Raw genomic sequence first — 24,182 nt, 5'->3', positions numbered from 1 at the left:
CTTCCTTTGCCTTCTGCAGTCTTTAAGCAACATTACCCTCTGTTGTGTTTACTTCCAGAAATGGGTCAAGTTTAAGAGAGATTTTGACAATTTTAAGACACAATGTATACCTTGGGAAATGAAGATAAAAGAAGTGGAAAGTAAGTCAACCTTCCAATCTACCTGATTTATATCTCTATATTATTTCAGGCGTACATGGCAGGAATTTTGATAAACAGGCAGTCGTCGAGTTACAGACATAAGACTCAAAAATGACTCATAGTTAAGAACAGAGTTGAGACAATAGGAAGTGAGAGAAATTTAGCCCTTGGAAGGGAAATTTACTCCTAAAAGAGTTATCACGGGGGAAAGAGAGAGTGTGTGTGTGGTGGGGTGTGCAGTCAGGCCCGGAAAGTGCATGCGCCTGCTGAGTGCCTCTTACTCTAGAGTAGAAACGCAGGTGCCAGGTAAGAACACATTCCAGGAAGGGGAGTCAATGGGTAGGAAGCCTCCCCCCATAATGGTACAATTTTTGGGCCTGCCTGCACACCCCACCACACACACACTCAGCTGTTCTCCAGGTTTGCCTGCACATCCTGCCACACACGCACTACCTGCATGTCCCGCCCCACCCCACACCTACACTTTTTCCAAGGCAAGGAGGCAAGTTTGGCGTTAGGGTTAGGCTTTCACGTCGAACAGATTTTCGTGTGGAGGGGGGCTTTTTGTTTTGTACTTCTGAAGAAATGGCAGACACGAAACAAACGGTAGTAACAGTAGGAACGAATTTCACACACATGTCTACTGTCTTCATGTCAAAAAACACTGGGACCCACTCTGGACTTTCCTAGAATCTGCTAATCTTGTGCCAGATTAAAGTCTGGAAGCAATGCCAAAAGAATTAGCAGAGGTGCCAATCTCCAAGATTTTTGCTTTTCTTGCTCCATTCTTCTATCAAATTTTATCTTCTATACAGTTTACATCCTAACCTCAGGGCACATACATTGAGAAAATACAAAGAAGAACACAAACTTGTCTTTGCTTTCTCTTTGATTATAAATAATCAGGTTTTTTTAATAAAGCCCTACTTTTTCACTGTATTGATTAGGACTAAATGCTTGTTTTTGATCTTTTGTTCTAGCTTGAGTTTATCATTATAACCTTGCAGGTATGCCTCCATTTTTTCTGACAATCCATAACCAAGACAGCACAGGAACCAATGTTCTTTCTTAGTTATATGCCGCCAGTGTTTTCATGAATTTAATGAGTTTTGCCAGGGCCATAAAAGTCACACCAATGACATTCTCTTGTGCTTGTAATGCTGTGAAGTAAGGTAATGCAAGCTCAAAAGACTCAAGGAAATTTTGAGATAAATTAATCATGATGCTTTTATGTGTATTTAAAACTTTTTAAAAAATTACTACTGGAAGGAAGTGCAGTGTCTAAGTCGGGCACGGGCAAACTTTGGCCCTCCAGGTGTTTTGGACTTCAACTCCCACAATTCCTAACAGCCTATTGTGGGAGTTGAAGTCCAAAACACCTGGAGGGCCAAAGTTTGCCCATGCCTGGTCTAAGTACTTCGAAATGTTATTGCACATCAACATTGGATTTCTTGGTACTTCACAGCCTTGAAACAGGATCATCTTGGATAGGATAGCAACTTTCTAAAGTAGGCAAAGGGAACTTGTGGGCCTCCAAATGTTTGACTCCAACTGCCATCAGCTTTCAAAAGCATAGCCAGAAATAGTTATGGTTGTAGTCCAAAATCTAACAGCCATAATTTCACCATTCTTGCTCTAAGCCACAAGCCTAGGAAAGTTTAATGCAGTGGTTCTCAACCTTTCTAATGCCACGACCCCTTAATATGCTTCATCATGTTATGGTGACCCCCAACCATAAAATTAGTTTCATTGCTATTTAACAACTGTCATTTTGCTGCTGTTACAAATAGTAATGTAAATATCTGATATGCAGGATGTATTTTCATACACTGGACCACATTTGGTACAAATACTCAAAACACCCACATTTGAATACTGGTGGGATTGGGGGAGGGTATTGATTTTGTCCTGTGGGAGTTGTAGTTGCTGGGATTTATAGTTCCCCTACAATCAAAGAGCATTCTGAACTCCACCAACAATGGAATTGAATCAAACTTGGCACACAGAACTCCCATGACCAACAGAAAATACTGGAAGGGTTTGGTGGGCATTGACCTTGAATTTTGGGAGTTGTAGTTCACCTACATCCAGAGAGCACTGTGGACTCAAACAATGATAGATCTGGACCAAACTTGGCACGAATACTCCTGAGTCCCCCCTCGGGGGTGAGAAGGGCGGGGTATAAGTAACTGCAATAAATAAAATAATAAATAAATGCCCTAATGTAAACACTAGTGGAGTTTGGGGGAAATAGACCTTGGCATTTGGGAGTTGTAGTTGCTGGGATTTATAGTTCACCTACAATCAAAGAGCATTCTGAACCCTACCAACGATTGAATTGGGCCAAACTTCCCACACAGAACCTCCATGACCAACAGAAAATATTGTGTTTTCTGATGGTCTTTGGTGACCCCTCTGACACCCCCTCATGACCCCTCCAGGGGTCCCGATCCCCAGGTTGAGAAACACTGGCTTAATGCATTCAACATGTCCTTCTTTCAAGTCATTTTTTAAAAAAACATCTTATATGCGCTTCTCTTTCATAATTGCTTCTGTCACCCTAGAAACAAAATGGCATATGTGAAGTGAAGAGGATGAGGTCAATTTAGATAATTAACAAACATTTTTGGGGGCAGTGAAAAAGGATGTGGATGACATTCGGAAAATTGTAAATCTTAGCTGAAACTAATGCAGGTCTTCCATATGGATATATTAGCAGCAGAAGGAGGAAGTGTTGAAACTAGTAGAAACAGGATTTTATAAGTACAGTATACACAAAAATGTGTCAGTGAATTCACTTGACTCAAGCACCTTTCTAACAGCATCTCTTCATCATTTAAGGTCATTTTGGATCTTCAGTGGCCTCTTATTTTATATTTCTGCGATGGATGTATGGGGTAAACCTAGTCCTGTTTGGATTAATATTTGGATTAGTTATAATACCTGAGGTAAGTACACAAACGTTATTGAACAAATACCAGTTTGAACACAAAAAGCATTAAGTTGCATGTCTTCATACCATATGTACATTGCCATTTACATGAGCAATACTGCCTAGCAAATGAAAATCTAGCATCTCAAGTGTTCTTGACTTTCTCCACCTATGAACTACCTTGTAGATTAAAGTCTTCTGGGGAGGCCCTGACCTCGGTCCCACTGGTGGGGACGAGAGACAGGGCCTTCTCAGTGGTAGCCCCTCAGTTGTGGAACTCCCTCCCCAGTGACATTAGATCAGCTCCCTCCCTCCTGGCCTTCAGAAGGAAAGTGAAAAGGTGGCTTTGGAATCAAGCCTTTGGAGAATAATTGTAGTGCAGTAATAGTTATGGATTATGTGAAATGACTACTCAAATGGCCCCAGATCACGATTGTGGATGGTATGGTTTTAACAGTGAATGTAACATTTTAATGAGCTTTAATTTTAATTCTTAATTTAAATGCTTATTTTAATTATATGTTATTTTAAGGCATTGAATAATTGTTTATATGTAAAGCCACCTTGAGTCCACTTCGAGATTGTGAAAGGTGGGGTATAAAAAGGGTAAATAAATGAATAAATTCTTTTCTGAGATGTCATTCAAACCTGTCATCAATGTTCAAATCTCCATCTGCATGCTGAATAGTATCTGAATAGTTCTGTCGAATTGGAACAATATACCTCATCTTTTGTTATCAATATCCTACAGAAAATCCAATTGTAATTTGTATAAAGGCAGGCCCATGCATTGAAAAGCATACTGTAAATATATTGTTGAAGGCTTCCATGGCTGGAATCACTGGGTTGTTGTAGGTTTTTTGGGCTATATGGCCATGTTCTAGAAGCATTCTCTCCTGATGCTTTGCCTGCATCTATGGCAGGCATCCTCAGAGATTGTGAGGATCAAGGATCTGAAGAACAAGCCCTATGAGGAGCAACTTAAAGAGCTGGGCGTGTTTAGCCTGAAGAAGAGAATGCTGAGAGAAGACATGATTGCTATGTATCAATATGTGAGGGGAAGTCATAGGGAGGAAGGAGCAAAGTTGTTTTGTGCTGTCCTGAAGACTAGCATGCGGAACAATGGCTTCAAACTACAGGAAAGGAGATTCCACCTGAACATTAGGAAGAACTTCCTAACTGTGAGAGCTGTTCAGCAGTGGAACTCTCTGCCCTGGAGTGTGGTGGAGGCTCCTTCTTTTGATGCTTTTAAACAGAGGCTGGATGGCCATCTTTCGGGGGTGCTTTGTATGTGATTTTTCCTGCTTTTTGGCAGGGGGTTGGACTGGATGGTCCATGAGGTCTTTTCCAATTCTATGATTCTAGTGCAGACAGACTTCTGCAACCAGTCATTAAAAGTCTGTATTTCTCCAGCTCTTCCTCCCAATGTCAACTCTGTTTTCTACAAAAATCTTGCTGCTTTTGAGAGGACGATGAGGAAAATATGAGGACTAGATGGATGTAAAAAGTCTTAAACCATTGTCTGAGATAAAATATTTTGGATAACCTTGCAAGAGCTTGGAAACCATACTTTTGTAGTATAGCTCTAAAAATATAGGCTAGAAGGTTCTGAGAGATGAAGCTAAAATTACTTTCCAAAGCTCTGCATTTTTTCTCCTGCAAAGCATCACCAGCTGTGAAAGCATTGCCTTTATACAGTGAAATCAGCTTGTTTCACTGAAATGAATGGGGAATGAGATTGCAAATGATGCACCTGCATGTTTGAATTAGTCCTAAATGGGATTTCATATTATCCATCCTTCAAAAGGGAAACCATCAAGAATAAACCAAACACTCCTACTATTAAGTATGATAGGGCTATATATTAACAAGCCCTTACAAATTATATTTTTTCTAGCTATTTTAAACTATGGCAGAATCTGTATTTTCCTGCATAGTGTTCTCATTCTATCCTCTGGAAAAAGATGTCTATTTTGCCCTTTTCCAGCCACATTTCATCAGTGTTAATCCTCGGCATTCTTGCACAATTCTTCCCCAAAATGGTGCTTTTCCAGATTAATACAGTTTATATCCTTATAGTTGGGCTGAATTCCTTACACACATCAAATTGAAGAAGACCTACACATACACATCAAAAAGGATAAAGAATATTTAACAAGTTTTGCAACAATATACTACAAGGCCACTCTCCAGGCATGATCCTGTTTTTGTAGTATGGCATGAATGCTGCATATATTTATTTATTTATTCCGCATATTTGTATCCCATCCATCTTACCTCCAGAGGGGGACTCAGGGCGGCTTCACAATTCATTCAATGCCAACAACAGTAATAAAAATAAAAGCAATTAAAACATAAAATTACTAAAACATTGTTTAAATCACAGGTTTGAAATCATAGTCCAGGTCAGTCCATTGTCATTCACATAAACTGGGTCTCATTCTAAATTGCTGCCTCTACTGTTTGAACGCTTGGTCCCATAATCTGGTTTTGAGTTTCATTCTAAAGGACAAGAGGGAGGGGGTAAATCTGGGTAGAGAGTTCCTCAGGCGAGGGGCCACCACTGAGAAGGCCCTGTCTCCCATCTCCACCAGTCACGTTTGTGAGGATGGTGGAACTGAGAGAAGGGACTCTGCCATCTATTTTAGACTTTGTGATGGTTCATAGCAGGAGATACATTCAGACATAAACATAATTATATAGAGACATAAACATAATTATTTTCTAAAATTTGTGAGTCAGTAGATACACTGGGACATTCAGTGTAAATGACAGCTCTCCCATCTGCCCAAAATTAGTGGAATTCAAACTGCTACTGTGAAATGTGTTCTTTCAAAATGACTACTGAAGAGTTCTGTAAGGGTAATGGAAGTTTTATTGTAAATTTTTGGAATATCAACATTCTATTTTATTCCTGAGAAGACACAAACACTACAAGACAACAGATCAGTTTGACAATGATAGACCACTATAACTGGAGAAAAAACATAATCCAAAATTTCTCAAACACATGATCACCATTATAATTGTATATGGTGCTAGGTCTAATATATGACAAAAATTCAAATTCCTTTAAAATGTATTATCTGTTTTTTATTCTCCCTGACTTTGGTAGAATTCAAACACATTGTTTTGTTAATCTGGAATATTAGTATGCAAAAGGATCTTGTAGCACCACAAAGTCTAACTAAAGTGGGTAGCATAATATTTTATAGATTAAGGACTTTATCGCACAAACCTGCAGTCCTGCAACAATTACACTATTTCAATTACAGAAGCTCTGCATCAACCTTTATCATAATGATTTGGAGCTGCTTTGATGTTTCTGCACCATGGCCATAACTCTGCCTTTTGATCCCTGCATGCCCAACCTTGTGCAGGCATGCCTTTTTAAATACTTGTTTGTTTTACTTTGTTCACCTACCTCAAGAAGCTATGGGAGTTCTTCCATGTGAGGAGAAATCTCTCTACAAGGAAGAACTGTTTTCTCTTCTTTAGGGGAGGTGGTGTCCCTTTCTGACATCAGCAGAGATGGCCATCTGACCAGCAAGGAGGGTGGTCAATCTCCCCATCTTCTTCTTTGTTGTGCGGGTACCTCTGTTTATGTCAGAGTGGCACACTTGTGATGGTTAAGAGATTACATGAAGCTTTGTGGCTGGCTCAAAGCAGAGGCAGCAGCAGTGACATGGATTCATCCCCCTTTCACTGTGCTCATCAGCATGGGGAAAGTGTGATGGTGGCAGCATCCCTTTCAGACAGTGGACCGATCTGTTTTAGACCTGATCCATTTGTCTAGATTGCCTTGTTGACATGAGATATTCTAGAGTTTCCAGCAGACCCCAGGACATCCTTTGATTTTATCTGAAGTGTGTGCAAAGCTAGTTTAACCCAAGAAAACCTGTAATATTTACCAGCCATGAGTTGATTCAGGGCGAGTATGGGTTTTCTTGCCCATGTAGACTCACCCAAAGATTCATGTGATATTCTAATTCAGCCAAGTCATGCTTATTAGATTATTTATCACAAGAGTTAAAACAGGAGAGTTCACTGAAAGCAAAGGCTAGTTCCTGTATTCTGTTATTGATATGTATGTAAATCAAAGGAATATTTGCAATGATTCACAAATAATTTTAATGAATCTTTTCAGATATTAATGGGTGCATCATATGGAAGTATCCCCAGAAAAATCGTACCCAGGGCAGAGCAACCAACTGCCATGGATTTCTCTGTTCTTTGGGACTTTGAGGTGGGTGTTTTCCAATTTTATCTTGTTCCTTGTAAAGTGTAAGCCAAAAGCCATGGCAAAAAAATCTGTGATCCTGTAGATTTTGTGACTTATTACAGGGATGGTTACACCTTTTCTTACTCTTTAAAAAGTTAGTTGCTTATACCAATCATGCCATTCAATCAAGTACAATTATAAAACAGATGAGAATCCTGATTCAAGTTACTTTTAAAAATAGGATGACACAGCAACTGATTTCTTCATCACTCTTTTTATTATGAGGATTTGTTTTGGAATATTGTCAAAAATGATTCCAATTCTTTGGTAATGTGAAACATGAAACATGTAAAGTTGGCTTCCTGTTGCCTTGGCAATAGTTACAACGTGAAGAAAACATAGGAAGAGCAGATAAGCCATGCCATTTGGGGAGGAAATCAAAAGTGCTGAAAAAGGAATAGCCCATCTTTCTGGCCCACATAGTATCCTCATGCTGAAGTTGAAATTTTGACACTCAGATAATGTACAAACTGGTTAACATACTAATGTATTGTGAAGTATTGGTTTTAAGGAGACATGAAAACAATACAAGATCTTTGGAGGCATGTATGTTGCTTTGGGTGCTTCCAGGCCAAGGCCTTTATGGCATAAGCCATCAAAAGATACTGTCCAGCCTTCATGTTTACTTCCTCAACAGAATTTCTGTGGGAAGGAAAAAGTCAAAATCAACAGCATGGAGCACAGGAAGGACACCAATGGAAGATGATTACATTCAAATTCCCCACTCCTGTAAAGTTTCTATGGGCAAAACAGGACGATCCCAATAAATCCTTCATCTTGGCATTTAATTCATAAAAGGCTCCAACACATCTCCCTTCTATGAATACCTTAGAATAATATCTAGAAATACTAGAATTAGCTGTAAGAATTAAAATGGAGGAACAGTCTGCTGTACTGTGCTGATCCCAGCAAGCACTGCTTTTGAAAATGCATATAGGAGAGTTTTTAAGATAAGCAATACTTTTCCAGAAAATGGGTTACATAACAGAAAATGGCAGAAGGCAAGAATAGGCTTTATTTGAGCACAAGACGCCCTTTCTAACAGAGTGTTCTGGAGGCTATAATTTTGCTTTTATGCTTGCAATAGGAAAAACCAGGGATATAAAATTTAAGTGCATAGTGAAACCACAAGCTGAAAATAATCTTTCTAATGAATGCCCCCAAAAAGCTCTTTTGTGCTTGACTTTCTGTCATACTTCTTGCTTTTAGCTTTACCAGCAATATTGCACAAAAGATTCTGACCCTACATCTACAGGGTTTCATGGCTGCCCTTATTTGCCACTGTTCTCCCTACTATGGTCTCAGCAGCAGTTCAGCAGTGGCTAAATATCAATTGCATGATGGAGCAATGCAATAAAGCTCACACTGTCTAATAGAAATCATACTGGAATGGGTATATATAGTAGGTGTATATATATATATATATATATATATACACACACACACACACACACACACATTGACCTACATGAAAAGAAATAAAGATTTGGAGGAATGTCATGGGTTCAACTACGACCTCATCAGATGGAGACAGAGAAGCATCTTCTCCCCACGTCTCTCCTCTACCAGCACAGAGTCCTCCAGAGCCCATAACATGATGGAGGGCTACTTCTGGCAGGGCTCCATGGGGCTCCATGCCAGCAGTGTTGCGGCAGTATACACCTAATTCTCTATCCAAGAAAGGCAGAGGAAGTCGAGAAGAAGTGAGGGATATCATGGGAAGGCAGAGGATGAGACCTGACAGTGAGAAACCGAGACTGTGGTGCAGCTGACTGGAAGTTAGCTGCATTAAGATCACTACTGACCAAAAGGTCATGAGTTAGAAGCCAGCCCGGGTCGGAGTGAGCTCCCGACCAAAGTTGTGTAGCTTGCTGTTGACCTTTGCAACCCGAAAGACAGTTGCATCTGTCAAGTAGGAAATTTAGGTACCACTTATGTGGGGAGGCTAATTTAACTGATTTGCAAGGCCATAAAACTCCCCAGAAAGTATGCAAAGAATGAGAAAAGTACTTCATCAGCGTCACAAACGGACGGTGAAGCGATAGCTTCCCTGGTGGCCAGAAGCTGGAATGTTAAATAGCCTCTGAGTATCTATCTATATATGTTGTGTGTCTATGGCATTGAATGTTTGCCATGTATATGTACATTGTAATCCGCCCTGAGTCCCCTGTGGGGTAAGAAGGGTGGAATATAAATACTGTAAATAAATAATAAATAGATACATCCAAGTGGGTTCCTTATGCTGCCCCACGATTTCCTCCGCCGTCCCCCACTTTCCAATGGGCCATCTGATGAGATCCTTAGAACCTCTTATTGTATTATAGCAGGCAACACAGATGGCACACAAGAAGACAATATGTAGGACTTATAACATCATTAGTTCGGCCTGTGCCAGCAGACAGATGAGTTTTGGAATCCTTGCTAACATCTTGACTAAACATTAACCAATGTCTAATAGCATTAGGCTTCCCAAATCTCAGGGTTTAGTTTAACTTATGCAATTGTGAAAGTTAGGTGATGACATCTCAGGGTGAGAGCACTGCCTTATAAAGTGTTGCTAATCTTTAATTTATCAGGCTGATGAAAAAAGGGGCACCAGAGGTACAAAGAACCCATATAGTTATAAAAAAAATCTCTTGTGGCATTACAAAAAGGTCTCAAGTTTTGGTTCTGACATCTTACGGCCTGAGATATTCCTGACTTGGCAACCTTAAGTGGTGTGAAAATGGTCATTAAATGGAAATATCATGGGAAGAGATCCCATGACCAACAATGGTAAGGGCATAAAGTGGCAGGCTGTCCCATGGCTTCTCATAATGTTCCACAGCTTCTCAGTCTCCTAGATGAGGTCCTTAGTTAGACATTTAATTTATATGTTTGTTTAGCATCAACTTGGCAGTCAGAAGCTGAGAAATGAGACTAAAAATGTACTGCGTAAGTGAATTTTCCTCTCTTTCTAATCTGTTTGCCATGGTCTCATAAATAGATAGAGCAAAATTTATCACAGTCATATACTTTGAATTTCTGCAAGATACTCCAGTTCTTAACTATAATGCGTACTCCACACAATTTTACAGCAAGAAATGTGATTGTTTGAAGTGGTTTGAATGGAATCCAGGCTGACTTCTTAATAAGTTTTTAACCTGCTCCTGAAAGTGAATTATACTTGGATCTTATTTGTATAAGAGTGGAAATTTAAAAAAAAACACATTAGCTCGAACTGATTTAAACTATTTTCCACATTTCCAGGGCTACATAAAACATTCTGCTCTTTTCTATGGCTATTACAATAACCAGAGGACGATTGGTTGGCTAAAGTACAGGCTGCCAATGGCATATTTCATGGTTGGAGTTGTCGGTGTATATGGATACAGCTTGATGGTGGTAATAAGATCGTAAGTTAAACTTTTTTTTAACAGCTTGGAAACAGAGCTTGGAAATGTTATCATTTCAACTATAATTTCCAGAAATCTCCAGTCATCGTGTTTGACCTGGCTGAGACTTTGGAAGAGTTGGTTCCCAAAAGTTCCAAGTGGCTGAGAATTTCAGAGAATTGGCCCGCAAAAGTAGCTTTCCAAAATGACTGAAAATTAACTAACAATTAAGAAGAAGTGAGTTGTTGTAGTTTTTTTTTCCAGGCTATATGGCCATGGTCTAGAGGCATTCTCTCCTGACGTTTCGCCTGCATCTATGGCAAGCATCCTCACTAACTCTAAGGATGCTTGCCATAGATGCAGGCGAAACGTCAGGAGAGAATGCCTCTAGATCACGGCCATACAGCCCAAAAAAACTACAACAACCCAGCGATTCCGACCATGAAAGCCTTCAACAATTAAGAAGAAGACCTGTAAAAGGAACAGAGGGAGATAATGACAAATTTAAAAGAGCGATGAAATCCCCACACTTTTTTACTCACTGATTTTCCTTTGCAAATGTCACACTCTTTCCTCCCTCACTACCTCTCCCATTCTTTTTAAAGCTGAGCTTCAGGCTCAAATTTGGAAAATTTATTGTTGAGACAACAACCACTTTTTTCGTGTCAGGAGCAAATTGAGAGACTGCAAGTCGCTTCTGATGTGAGAGCATTAGCCGTCTGCAAGGACATTGCCCAGGGGACACCCAGATGTTTTAATGTTTTACCATCCTTGTGGGAGGCTTCTCTCACATCCCTGCATGGGGAGCTGGAGCTGACAGAGGGAGCTCATCTGTGCTCATGCTGGATTCAAACCCCCTACCTGTCATTCTTCAGTCCTGCCAACACAAAGGTTTAACCCATTGTGCCACCGGGGGCTCCTAGCAACCACTTAAATGCCCCAAAATGCTGCTGGACAGGGGAGGCTCAACCCATTATGCAAAGTTAGCATTCGCAGTTTAGTTGATTTTGCCCAGGGCAGTCTTGAGGCGCTCTTTGGGGAAAATAGACTTTGACATAAGCGAGTTATAGTTGCCGGGATTTAACCTACAATCAAAGAGCATTCTGAACTCCACCCATGATGGAATTGAACCAAATATGGCACACAGAACTCCCACGACGAACAGAAAATACATATCAGTGATTGGTTGGGGGTGGGGAGGCAAAATACTGTTTGCTTACTGTTGAAAATTACCTAGGGCCGCCTCTGCTGCTAGAGGATTCTGTAAGTTATAGTCAAAGAGTGACTTTTCCAAGCTTTGTCTCCCAACCTCCTGTGGATTCTTTCGCTGTCTGCAGAAAAAAGGAACCTGAGCACAGTAGGTCGCAGGTGCTGAATGTATGCAGAGTTCATCTTACTACCATAATGATGCAGAAACTTTTCCCTTGGCCATCACACTGAAACTGTAAACTGAAAATACACAGATCATTTACACATCTTTTTTTGGTGAAGTTGCCCTCAGTGCTGACCTATCTCGCTATGCCTTCATTCTTTATCTGACTTTCAAGCACATTCATCTTTGCTCTATTTTATCAGAAAGCTACAAAGAAATATCAAGGATTAAAGAAATCTCCCTGAGCTCAAATATGTTGTATGTAGAAAGCCAGAACAAACCCTATATCATATAAGTTTCATTCTTTTCTTTGAACGCATAGTATTTTAAAAAGAAAACAAAGCTACCGTGGATTCCTTTGAGAATGTATGTAGGCCAAATGGATTTTTAACTTTTGCTGGAAAGGTTTTTTTCCCACTATTCAGTGCTTATAATAATACTTCCCAAATTGGACAAAGGAGATGGGCAAACGCGCTGATCTCCAATACACTGACATTGGTCTGAAACCTCAGCATCGGTAACCTTATCTCCCTTTTCAAGAAACAAGTGTATGCTATTAACTAGAAATTGCTCATGTATTGTATTTCAGTCATCAAATCAAACAAAGCAACTGGAGACTGCTTAACCTGAAAGGTCCATATGGCACTAGTTCTAAGGACTAGTAGTGCAATCGATATAAAGTGATGTTTATGCAGTGGTTGGTGAGGACTTTAAATTTTTATTTATTTACAGTATTTATATTCTGCCCTTCTCACCCCGAGGGGACTCAGGCCGGATTACAATGTACATATACATGGCAAACATTCAATGCCATAGACACACAACATATATAGACAGACAGTCAGACGGGACTTTAAAAAGAATTAAATAAATTGGTGGGTTCTAATGATAGCTGTTAAAAAGGAAAATTGATGATGATGATGACGATGATGATAACAACAACCATAACAACAATACCAATATTATTTATTTGTTATCTGCCTCTCCTTGTGGTTTAAGGCAAAGTACAACAGGGCTAAAACTGCAAAATAAAACAATCACTATTAAAATGCATATAATAAATATATACAGGTAAAATATAAATTAAAATTCACCCTGCAGGTTAAAATTCACATATTAAAATTGGTTGGATAAGCCTGCCAGAAGAGATAGGTCTTCAGCTGTGTTTTAAATACTGAAGCTGATTTAACTGTCGGAGACCTTCTGGCAGGTCATTCCACAATCTTTGGGCAGCCGATGAAGTCCTCTGAGTGACTTTAAAATTTGCCAGTTGGGTTCTGTTTGGAATAGCTGTTCCCCAGAGGACCTAAGTGACTAGGACAGATTGGTACAGAGGGAGCCTAATGTAAACCACATTGAAGAAGTCCAACCTTGAGGTTATCAGCACGTGCACTACAGATGCGTGGAGGCAGAAACAGAACACAACAAAACCAATAGAAAGCCTTGCTAACACAATACTTGACAACTGTATTGCAGAATATGTTTTAATAGGCCACAGTATACTTCACCAGATTCATAAAATAGTAACCCAAGTGAAGCTAACCTAAGTAAAATAGTAACCTTCTCCTAGCATACAGAAGGAGAGTAAAAACCTGGCTCTGGGAGCAGGCTTTTGAAAAATAATGCAGTGTAATAATTTCAAAGCAAATATATATGCAATTGACTATGGAATGGCCTTAGACTCTGATCCTTGGATGGCATGTTTTAACATTGGAATCTATTTTAATTATGTTTAATATGTATTAATTTTAATCCAATTTATTTTTAAGTTAACTTTGTATGTTTTAAGGCACTGCATAAGTGCCGCGTGCCCTATCTCCCAGTGTTTTAAAATTTTTAATCCATGAATTTGGCCCTGCCCATGGTGAGCATTTTAATGTTGTAATGTTTTGACTTTATATTGTTGTTTCGCTTATATACATTGGTTTTGTATTTTAGGTTATTTTATTTATTTTGATTTTCTGTTATGTTTTTGTGTTATATTGTGTATATTGTATTGATGGGCGTGGCCTCATGTAAGCTGCCCCGAGTCCCCTTGGGGAGATGGTGGCGGGGTATAAAAAAGATTATTATTATTATTATTATTATTATTATTATTCACAGGAGTCCCCAGTGGTGGCGGGGTATAAATAAAGATTATTATTATTAATATTAATACTATTCATTCACACCTAGCTCCAGCAGACAAAAGTCCTTTGTCCCACCCTGGTCATTCCACAGATATATAAACCCATTTTCCTACTTCCAAGAGACCTCACTACCTCTGAGGATGCTTGCCATAGATGCAGGTGAAACATCAGGAGAAAATGCCTCTAGAACATGGACATATAGCCCGGAAAAACCTAAAACAACCATTATTATTATTATTATTATTATTATTATTATTATTCACAGGAGCCCCCGGTAGCGCAGTGGGTTAAACCCCTGTGCCGGCAGGACTGAAGACCGACAGGTCGCAGGTTCAAATCCAGGAAGAGGTGGATGAGCTCCCTCTATCAGCTCCAGCTCCTCATGTGGGGACATGAGAGAAGCCTCCCACAAGGATGATAAAACATCATAAATCATTCGGGCGTCCCCTGGGCAATGTCCTTGCAGACGGCCAATTCTCTCACACCAGAAGCGATTTGCAGTTTCTCAGGTCGCTCCTGACACAACAAAAATATTATTATTATTATTATTATTATTATTATTATTATTATTATTATGTAAGCCGCCTTGAGTCCCCCATGGTATAGAGAAAGGTGGGATATAAATAAGGTAAATAAATAAATAAATAAAATTGGTATATCTGCTTTGAGTAAAGAACTTACCCAGATGATATGGCAATGTGAGTTCTGTGTCAGAAAGACTTAGCGTGTCACAGTATATTAGTTTAATCTTGAATTTATTTCAAAGATACTTTTGTAAGAAGTTGTGTATTATTTTCTTTTTAAAATTAAAAGCAAATAATAAAATAATGCATGCAAGCATAATACACTGAGTATTACAGAAATGTAAACACAAAGACACAACTGATTGGATCCCCTTTGGACAGCACAATACATTATGGTTGCAGTGAACAGCACCAACACTGTGCCAGTAATGAATGCTGGTATGCTCTTCTAAGAATCGGTCAGCTTTTCTAAATGTAAACTCAGACATTTAAAGATGTGTGCTTATTTGATGCCAAAATACCTATGCAAAATGGGTGCTTTCAATAGCAATCTAAATTCCCTATTTTCAAGAGAATACAGGGTTTCTACTCAGCAATGTTTGCATGCAGGAGAATAGGGACACCTAGCAGCTCAATACGGTAACACATGTTAAGCAACTGTACATGAATTTGTTGGTCTGCAGGATGGCCCGGAATGCCCATGAAGACACAGGAGATGGAGATGAGGCAAACTTCACTTTTAGCTGGAAAATGTTCACTAGTTGGGACTACCTCATAGGGAATCCAGAGACAGCAGACAACAAGTTTGCATCTATTACAACTAGCTTCAAGGTAACTGCACCTCCTCACCATATTTTCTTGCTTCCAAAATGGTCTTAGCCCATGGACATACTGTTCAGATTACACATTTGATTTAATTTCAATGTGGAGGGAATATGCATACTTTTATGACCAGGAAATCCTTATTAGATTATGTTGTCTTCTAGTTGGCACTGCTATATTCGGATGGTGTGGGGAGGAATGTCCACAAAGAGCTTGCACATACAAACTGTGTGTGTAAAGAATAGTAAAAAAGACAAGAGGCAAAGCAGGAACAGTCTCGGCCCCCAAATATGTACAAGTTATCCAACCTTTTCATTATCATATTTGGAATCTCAAGGAGAACTATAACTGTAGTAAAATCAGTGATTCCCTCCCCCACTAATACAAAATACTTATATACACAGGGGCGGCTCAACCCATTACGCAAAGTAAGCACTTGCAGTATAGTTGATTTTGCCCAGGGGCGCTCTTGAGGCGCTCTTGGGGGAAAATAGCCCTTGACATATGCGAGTTGTAGTTACTGGGATGTATAGTTCACCTACAATCAAAGAGCATTCTGAACTCCACTAAGGATGGAATTGAACCAAATATGGCACACAGAACAGAAAATATATATCAGTGATTGGTTTGGGGTGGGTGGCAAAATACTGTTTGCTTACCATTGAAAATTACCTAGGGCCGCCTCTGTATATACATATACGTATACGTATACATATACATATACATATGAGAGATTGAGATACCAACTTCAACTATGTACACCTTCATGATTTCTGCTATTTCCAGATCAGAGCAGAAAAAGTATGTTTGTTTGAGAGGGTTGTTCTTTTGCTTTCTTTTTTCTACCACTTGAGGTTTGGTTTGGGGATTCTGAGACATGCGTTCCAAACAATAACTTTTCAAACTCTGTTCCAGATCAATGCCCAATATTTAATTTTGGCTTCTGCCCAAGCAAATTTAGACTTCTTGCATTATTAATATTCAAGCCACCTTAATTACAGCTTTCCATCTATGCAGCATGAATAATATTGTGTATTATAGGTGTGGAGCAAGGAAGAAAAATGCAGATGAATCAAGATTGGCAGGGCTTTATAGTATCCTCGTATAATAAATGTAACATAATTTGTGATTTTAATTAATGTTATTGTTTAATTTTCTATGTATTTGATTTTATGTTGTTGTACTGATATTATGGCATTGAATTGTTGCCCATGTAAGCCGCCCTGAGTCTCCCCCCCCCCCTCCGGGGGGGTGAGAAGGGCGGGGTAGAAATGATGTAAATAAATAAATAAAAAATAAATAAATTAGAAATTATAAACTATTAAATTCCTCACACACAGCTATGCTATAATTCTAAACACAATGCAATACAGTAATACATTTACTCGAGTCTAATGTACTATTGAATCTAATGCGCGCCTCAATTTTAAAACCCTCAAACCTAAAAAAAAAAATGCTGGCAAATGTAAAGCACAGCAGCAAAAGGTTCATTCTTTGTAATATGACCATTTCAGCTGCTGCCTGCTTAAAATTCCTTCTTTAAAAACAATTGTGTTAGAACACCAAAGCTTTCAGCAATGGAAAAGAAACAATGGGGTGCAAATATGTTACAGAATGAATCCACTTTAACTACCTTGCTTCGATGCTCTGTGGTCATGAAGGCTGTCGTTTTAGAAGGCCTTGAGCATTCTCTGCCAAAGAGTGTAGATGCCCCATCAAACTACAAATCCAAGGATTACATAGCACTTAGCTATGACAATTAAATTACAGATGGCTTTGCCCAAATAGAAGCTCCAGGTGCTCCTGAAGCAGCTTTCCCTCTTGCTTTGGTTCAGCACTAAGATTACCCTATTTCTCGAATCTAATGCACATCCTGATTTTGGCAAGGTAATTGAGCCAAAAAAGGTGAGTGTTATATACAAGTAAATACAGTAAATTTCACAGGTGATATTGATCTTGTATGTAAGTACACAAGCAAAGGATTATGCTTTGTATAATCTATTCCTATTATTTCTCGCATTTATACAGGAGTCAATTGTGGATGAACAGGAAAGCAACAAAGATGAGAACATCCACCTGAGAAGATTCCTGAGGGTCTTGGCCAATGTACTTATAACATGTTGCTTATGTGGCAGTGGCTATCTCATTTATTTTGTTGTTAAGCGTTCCCAGACTTTTTCAAAAATGCAAAATATTGGCTGGTATGAAAGAAATGAGGTAGGAAGAACTTTTGTCCCTTTTATAACACTAGCATTGTAAAATATTGATTCGTTTTGATCCAGCCAGTCAACTGAAGCAATTGAAGTCCATCTATGTCTGAAATTTGTTTGCTGTTCTTCTGAGAGCTCATCAACTTGGTATGAAATACTGTTTGTTGCCAAACTCTGGTATTCAGAGGTAAAAAAATTTCTGGACATGGAGGTTCTGTTGGCTATCGTGATTCCCAGCTGTGGTAGAATTCAAAGACATGGCTGTGTTAAACTGGGACAGTATGCAAAAGAACCTCCCAGACAGGCCATATATCCCATGATCTGATCCCAGATTTTCTGTTTATCCCAGATTATCTGGCAGTGTGGACTCATATTATCCAATTTAAAGCAGAAAACCCGGGATCAGATCCTGGGATATAGGGTCTACCTGGAATAGTCCAGAGACTAACTGAGACAAAGAAGTTTGTAGCATATGGGCAGATCTTTTTACACATAAGTGAGCATGTTTTTGTGTAAATAGTAATAAAAATGCAAAACCTGTGGGGTGACAAGTTTAATTGTACTGATGGTTGTTGGGAGACAAGGCTGAAAGGAAAGATACTGTCTAAAGCCAAGATGAGTAGATGTTTAAGCCATTGTTGATGGACTGGATTTTGTAGATATATCCCAATTGTACTCTTTTTCTGTCCAACCACCGCTGGAGTCTTTTGCTCAAGGAATGCTGTTCTGAAATGTGAGAATACATATCCAGAAAGATTGAGGAGTTCAGCATCTTATTGGGTATTCCCATTCCTAATTCCTAATGTCTCTTTATCTTCAGACACAGAGACAGGCCTGTTTGCTTAATGCAGAATGCTGAAGAGTATTGCTGTCAGAGAATAGCATATATCACATTGCTGTGATGGTTCACAGCTTTTTGCCAAACATTGTTCTCTAGGAATTTGCTCCTTTATTCTGCCTTGTCATTACCTTTCCCTGTTGATTGAATGTCCATCAACAGTGGCTTAAACATCTACTCATGAGGCAAGATGCTATGTTGATGATAGCACTGCCACTGGGAGGATCTCCCAGGACAGACAGGCTTTTGCTGAGGAACCAGTGTGTCAAACACCTTAATCTGGTGAGTGTAAGTCACAATTCTAATGGCGTTGTTCTTTCATAGGGTTTATTTTCTTTCTTTTTTTCGGCGGGGGGGGGGGGGAGTGGTTGTCGTCAATACAAGTAAGATATGTGCAGTGTGCATAGGTTTCTGTTCCTTTTCTTTCCAAACTACAGTCTGCTCCCACCCTCCCAACAGTTCTGAGAGACTTTGAACTGGCCATCTACTTAAAAATTTTCAGGAACCCTGCTCTAGGTCCTCCAGCCCAACTCTAGAAAGAACATACAAAGTCAATTATTATTATTGTTGTATTGTATTGCTTTCATGGCCAGAATCACTGGGTTGTTGAAGGTTTTTTCGGGCTATATGGCCATGGTCTAGAGGCATTCTCTCCTGACATTTCGCCTGCATCTATGGCAAACATTCTCAGAGGTAGTGAGGTCTGTTGGAATTAGGCAAAAGGGTTTATGTATCTGTGGAATGACCAGGGTGAGACAAAGGTCTCTTATCTGCTGGAGCTAGGTGTGAATGTTTCAACTGATCACCTTGATTAGCATTCAATGGTCTGACTGTGCCTGGGGCAAACTTTTGTTGAGAGGTAATTAGATGTCCCTGCCTGCTTCCTCTCTGTTGTTGTGCTGTTGCAATTTTAGAGTTTTTTAATACTGGTAGCCATATTTTGTTCATTTTCATGGTTTCCTCCTTTCTGTTGAAATTGTCCACATTGAAATCCATAAGCATGTGGACAATTTCAACAGAAAGGAGGAAACCATGAAAATGAACAAAATATGGCTACCAATATTTAAAAAACTCTAAAATTACAAAGAGCTTCATCTATGCTGATGATCATGCCATTACTGCTCAAGCAGGGAGCTTTGAGATGGTAGAACAGAAGCTTTCCGAAGCTCTAGGTGCCCTTACCGCCTACTACAGGGAAAACCAGCTGATCCCTAATCCATCTAAAACACAGACATGTGCTTTTCACCTTAAGAACAGACAAGCATCCCGAGCTCTGAGGATTACCTGGGAAGGAATCCCACTGGAGCATTGCAGCACACCCAAATACCTGGGAGTCACTCTGGACCGTGCTCTGACCTACAAGAAGCACTGCCTGAATATCAAGCAAAAAGTGGGCGCTAGAAACAATATCATACGAAAGCTGACTGGCACAACCTGAGGATCACAACCAGACACAGTGAAGACATCTGCCCTTGCACTATGCTACTCTGCTGCTGAGTATGTATGCCCAGTGTGGAATACATCTCACCACGCTAAAACAGTGGATGTGGCTCTCAATGAGACATGCCGCACTATCACGGGGTGTCTGCGCCCTACACCACTGGAGAAATTACACTGTCTTGCCGGTATTGCACCACTTGACATCCCCCGGGAAGTAGCAGCCAATAGTGAAAGGACCAAGGCAGTGACACCTCCAGCTCATCCCTTGTTTGGGCATCAGCCAACACGTCAATGACTTAAATCAAGAAATAGTTTTCTAAGATCTACAGAGACACTCACTGGAACACCCCAGCAAGCAAGAGTCCAAAAGTGGCAGGCTCAAACCCAGAAACTCAATCAATGGCTGATACCAAATGAGAGATTCCCCCCCTGGGCACACAGAAAACTGGGCGACTTGGAAGGCGCTGAACAGACTGCGCTCTGGCACCATGAGATGCAGAGCCAACCTTAAGAAATGGGGCTACAAAGTGGAATCCACGACATGCGAGTGTAGAGAAGAGCAAACTACAGACCACCTGCTGCAATGCAACCTGAGCCCTGCTACATGCACAATGGAGGACCTCCTTGCGGCAACACCAGAGGCACTCCAAGTGACCAGCTACTAGTCAAAGGACATTTAATCAACTACCAAGCTTGCAAACTTTGTGTTTTGTCTGTTTGTTTGTTTGTTTTGTTAAAAATGTAATACAACTGTCTGGTTGCTCCTGACACGATAAAGAAATAAAATAAATACCTCTACGCCAGACCGGTTAACACAAACCACCCAAAATATGATCCAAAACTATGATCCAAAATATGATCCAAAACTTTTAAAATAGTGGCAACTATTGAAATGGCAAAGTTGTCACCTGCATGTCTGAATAAGCTCCAGTTCTTTTACAGCCTCATAATCTGGCAGTGCCTCCCTTGGCATCCCCATTTTATATAACTGTCCTTTTCCCTAATCATTTCTTCCATTTCATGCGTAAATCGTTGTGCCTCAAGGTAGCACTTGCTCTCAAGGTGCTGTCAGTTTCCACTCCCTTTTTGAAACCGCTCACCTCATCAATGTCTAGTGCTGAGAGATGACAATTTTAAATCCTCCTCTCTCTCTCTCTCCCATGCTTACTAGCTTCATATCAGGCACAGTCTCTGTCACACATTGTTGCTTACACTGTGTCTGTCTCCAAGCCTGCCTAAGCAGTTTCGGTTTATTGACCACCAAGGATATTGTCAATCTCTTCCCCTGCTCCCATTATATCTTGTGGATATTTTTAGATTTGGCAGACTTTCTGCTATAAGCCTTTCTTGCTCAATCTGCTTTCCTCTCCATGTTGTTCAGCCTTCAGTTGTTATTTCTGTGTGTGGGAAGAAATAACTTTCATGAATAATTACTTAAATACTTAAAATTTAAACAAACATCAACATACAAAAAGATGCCAGAATTAGGAAGGATCTCCAAACAAACAGGAAATTCTTATTTTCAGACCTGTCACTTTCCTCATAAGAGTCACAGAAAGGGACAAACGACTCTTGTCTGTTGGAGCTAGGTGTGAATGTTTCAACTGACCACCTTGATTAGCATTTGATGGCCTGGCAGTGCCTGGGGCAATCTTTTGTTGAGAGGTGATTAGATGTCCTTGTTTGCTTCCTCTCTGTTGTTTTGCTGTTGTAATTTTAGAGTTTTTAAATACTGGTAGCCAGATTTTGTTCATTTTCATGGTTTCTTCCTTTCTGTTGACATTGTCCACATTCTTGTGGATTTCAATGGCTTCTCTGTGTAGTCTGACATGGTGGTTGTGAGAGTGGTCCAGCATTTCTGTGTTCTCAAATAATATGCTGTGTCCAGGTTGGTTCATCAGGTGCTCTGCTATGGCTGACTTCTCTGGTTGAAGTAGTCTGCAGTGCCTTTCATGTTCCTTCATTCAAAGGACAAGAGGGATCCTCTCACTTCTGCAGGAGTCTACCGTACACCATGCAGCCATGGACAAGTCTACATAAGGATCACCAAACGCAGTGCCCAAACACGAATCAAGGAACATGAAAGGCAAAATCTGGCTACCAGTATTAAAAAACTCTAAAATTACAACAGCAAAACAACAGAGAGGATACAATCAAGGACATCTAATCACCTCTCAATAAAAGATTGCCCCAGGCACTGCCAGGCCATCAAATGCTAATCAAGGTGGTCAGTTGAAACATTCACACCTAGCGCCAACAGACAAGATATCTTTGTCCCACCCTGGTCATTCCACAGATATATAAACCCATTTTCCTAGTTCCAACAGACCTCACTACCTCTGAGGATGCTTGCCATAGATGCAGGCAAAACGTCAGGAGAGAATGCCTCTAGAACATGCCCATATAGCCCGAAAAAACCTACAATAATCCAGTGATTCTGGCCATGAAAGCTTTCGACAATACATTATATAACCTTTGCCTTTAAAAGACTGTAATGATGCAATCTAAAATGAAGCAAGAGACTTCTAATGCAAGTTGATATTTCCAGAAAGAGGTTAAAATAGCTTTTTCGGTTAAAATAGCTTTTTTTATTCAGTATTTTTTTTATTTCAAGAGGTCCTGTACTCATAACCGTCACACAAGTGGTGAGCTTACTGTATGTAAGTAATGTCTGAACAGGTCTAAGGTGCTGCAGTTACAATAGTATGAGGATATGTATACAAGTTTGTAAATGTGTGTGTGGGCCCGTCCAGACAGTACCTTTATTGCAGTATCTACTGTAATAAAGGAGGGGCTGTCCAGACAACGTTCTGGGCAGTCCCACATTAATTTGCTACAAACCAGGAAAACCCTGGTTTGTAGCAAATTAATTAGATAGTGGGCTTATTCCACGCCGATAAACCCACTATTTCCAGTTCTGGACTGCAGAATACTGCAGTCTTGACAGTATTTCCAAGTTGAGCAGGATAAATAAGCCCAGTAAACTGTGGGAATACCCACCCCCTCCCCTGAAGCCCCCAGGCCCCTTACAAAAGTAATGAAAACTTACCTGTCCTCCATTACAGGCTTCGGCCAGCTCTCCTGGCATGTAGAAATGACGCGGCAGGAGAGCGGGAGGGGGGGAGGAGGAAAATTACATCCCCCCCCCCCCCCGCTCTCCTGGTGCATCATTTCTACGCACCAGGTATGCTTCTGCACCATATGTTTAACATTCATGCCTAACATTATACGTTCTGTAGTGATCTGCCTTTGTGAAACTTTCTCAAGATTTTATGTCAGCAAATAAATGTGCGCTCATCTTTGACAGATGTTTTCTTCTATTGGCAGGTTGAAATTGTGATGTCCTTGCTTGGAATGTTTTGCCCTCCCCTGTTTGAAACCATTGCTGCCTTAGAAGACTACCATCCACGCATTGGACTAAAATGGCAATTAGGACGTATTTTTGCTCTTTTTCTTGGGAACCTATATACTTTCTTGTTGGCTTTAATGGACGATGTCAAGGAAAAGGTAGGAAGCAGAAAGGAGTATAGGTATATCTCAATTAGTATTGTCTTCCTAGACAATACTTTTAAAATAGAAATTTTTGTACCAGAGTCAGAGGGTTCATCAACTGTAGAATTCATGTAGTTTGACATGACTTCAACTGTCATGGCTGAATGCTATAGAATCATAAGAATTTTAGTTTGTTGGGGAACCAGCACTGTTTGTCAGTGAAGGCTAAAGACCTTGTAACACTACAACCCTCATAATCCCACAGGATTGAACCATGGCAGTTAAATTGGTGTCAGGCTGTGTAAACAGAGATTAAATGTTTGTGTTTCCTTTGAGGTTGAGCAAGTATGACTTGCCCAAGGCTTCCCAATGGGCTTACGTGGCTGAGCAGGTATTCAAACCAAAGTCATAGTCCATTACTGTAACACTAACGTCTGTTCCATCACAGTTGACTGAAGAAGGTGTGATAAGGAACATCACACACTGGACCTTCCTCACATACCACAATGTAACTGCAGGAAATGGAAGTGCTGCTACTCCACCTCCCATGGATCCAGCAGATGTACCACGAGGACCTTGCTGGGAAACAACTGTGGGAATAGTAAGCGCTCAAAAGAGATCCTTTTC

General features: G+C 40.1%; 1 protein-coding gene across 1 annotated transcript in view; it reads left to right on the top strand.

Annotated features, from left to right (window-relative positions):
• TMC2 (transmembrane channel like 2) overlaps window positions 1–24,182 on the top strand; it is a 63,034-nt gene that overhangs the window by 12,149 nt on the left and 26,703 nt on the right. The window contains exons 6-13 of the mRNA XM_067470202.1: window positions 59–140; window positions 2,982–3,088; window positions 7,220–7,318; window positions 10,604–10,749; window positions 15,437–15,584; window positions 17,604–17,792; window positions 23,391–23,570; window positions 24,004–24,156. Of these exons, the coding sequence (XP_067326303.1) occupies window positions 59–140; window positions 2,982–3,088; window positions 7,220–7,318; window positions 10,604–10,749; window positions 15,437–15,584; window positions 17,604–17,792; window positions 23,391–23,570; window positions 24,004–24,156 (1,104 nt within the window). The remainder of the gene's footprint in view (window positions 1–58; window positions 141–2,981; window positions 3,089–7,219; window positions 7,319–10,603; window positions 10,750–15,436; window positions 15,585–17,603; window positions 17,793–23,390; window positions 23,571–24,003; window positions 24,157–24,182) is intronic.

The sequence above is a fragment of the Anolis sagrei genome, chromosome 6 (genome assembly GCF_037176765.1).
Source record: "Anolis sagrei isolate rAnoSag1 chromosome 6, rAnoSag1.mat, whole genome shotgun sequence".
Taxonomy (NCBI): domain Eukaryota; kingdom Metazoa; phylum Chordata; class Lepidosauria; order Squamata; family Dactyloidae; genus Anolis; species Anolis sagrei.
The sequence above is the reverse complement of the archived record's forward strand: the minus strand, read 5'-3'. Positions and strand labels throughout refer to the sequence as shown.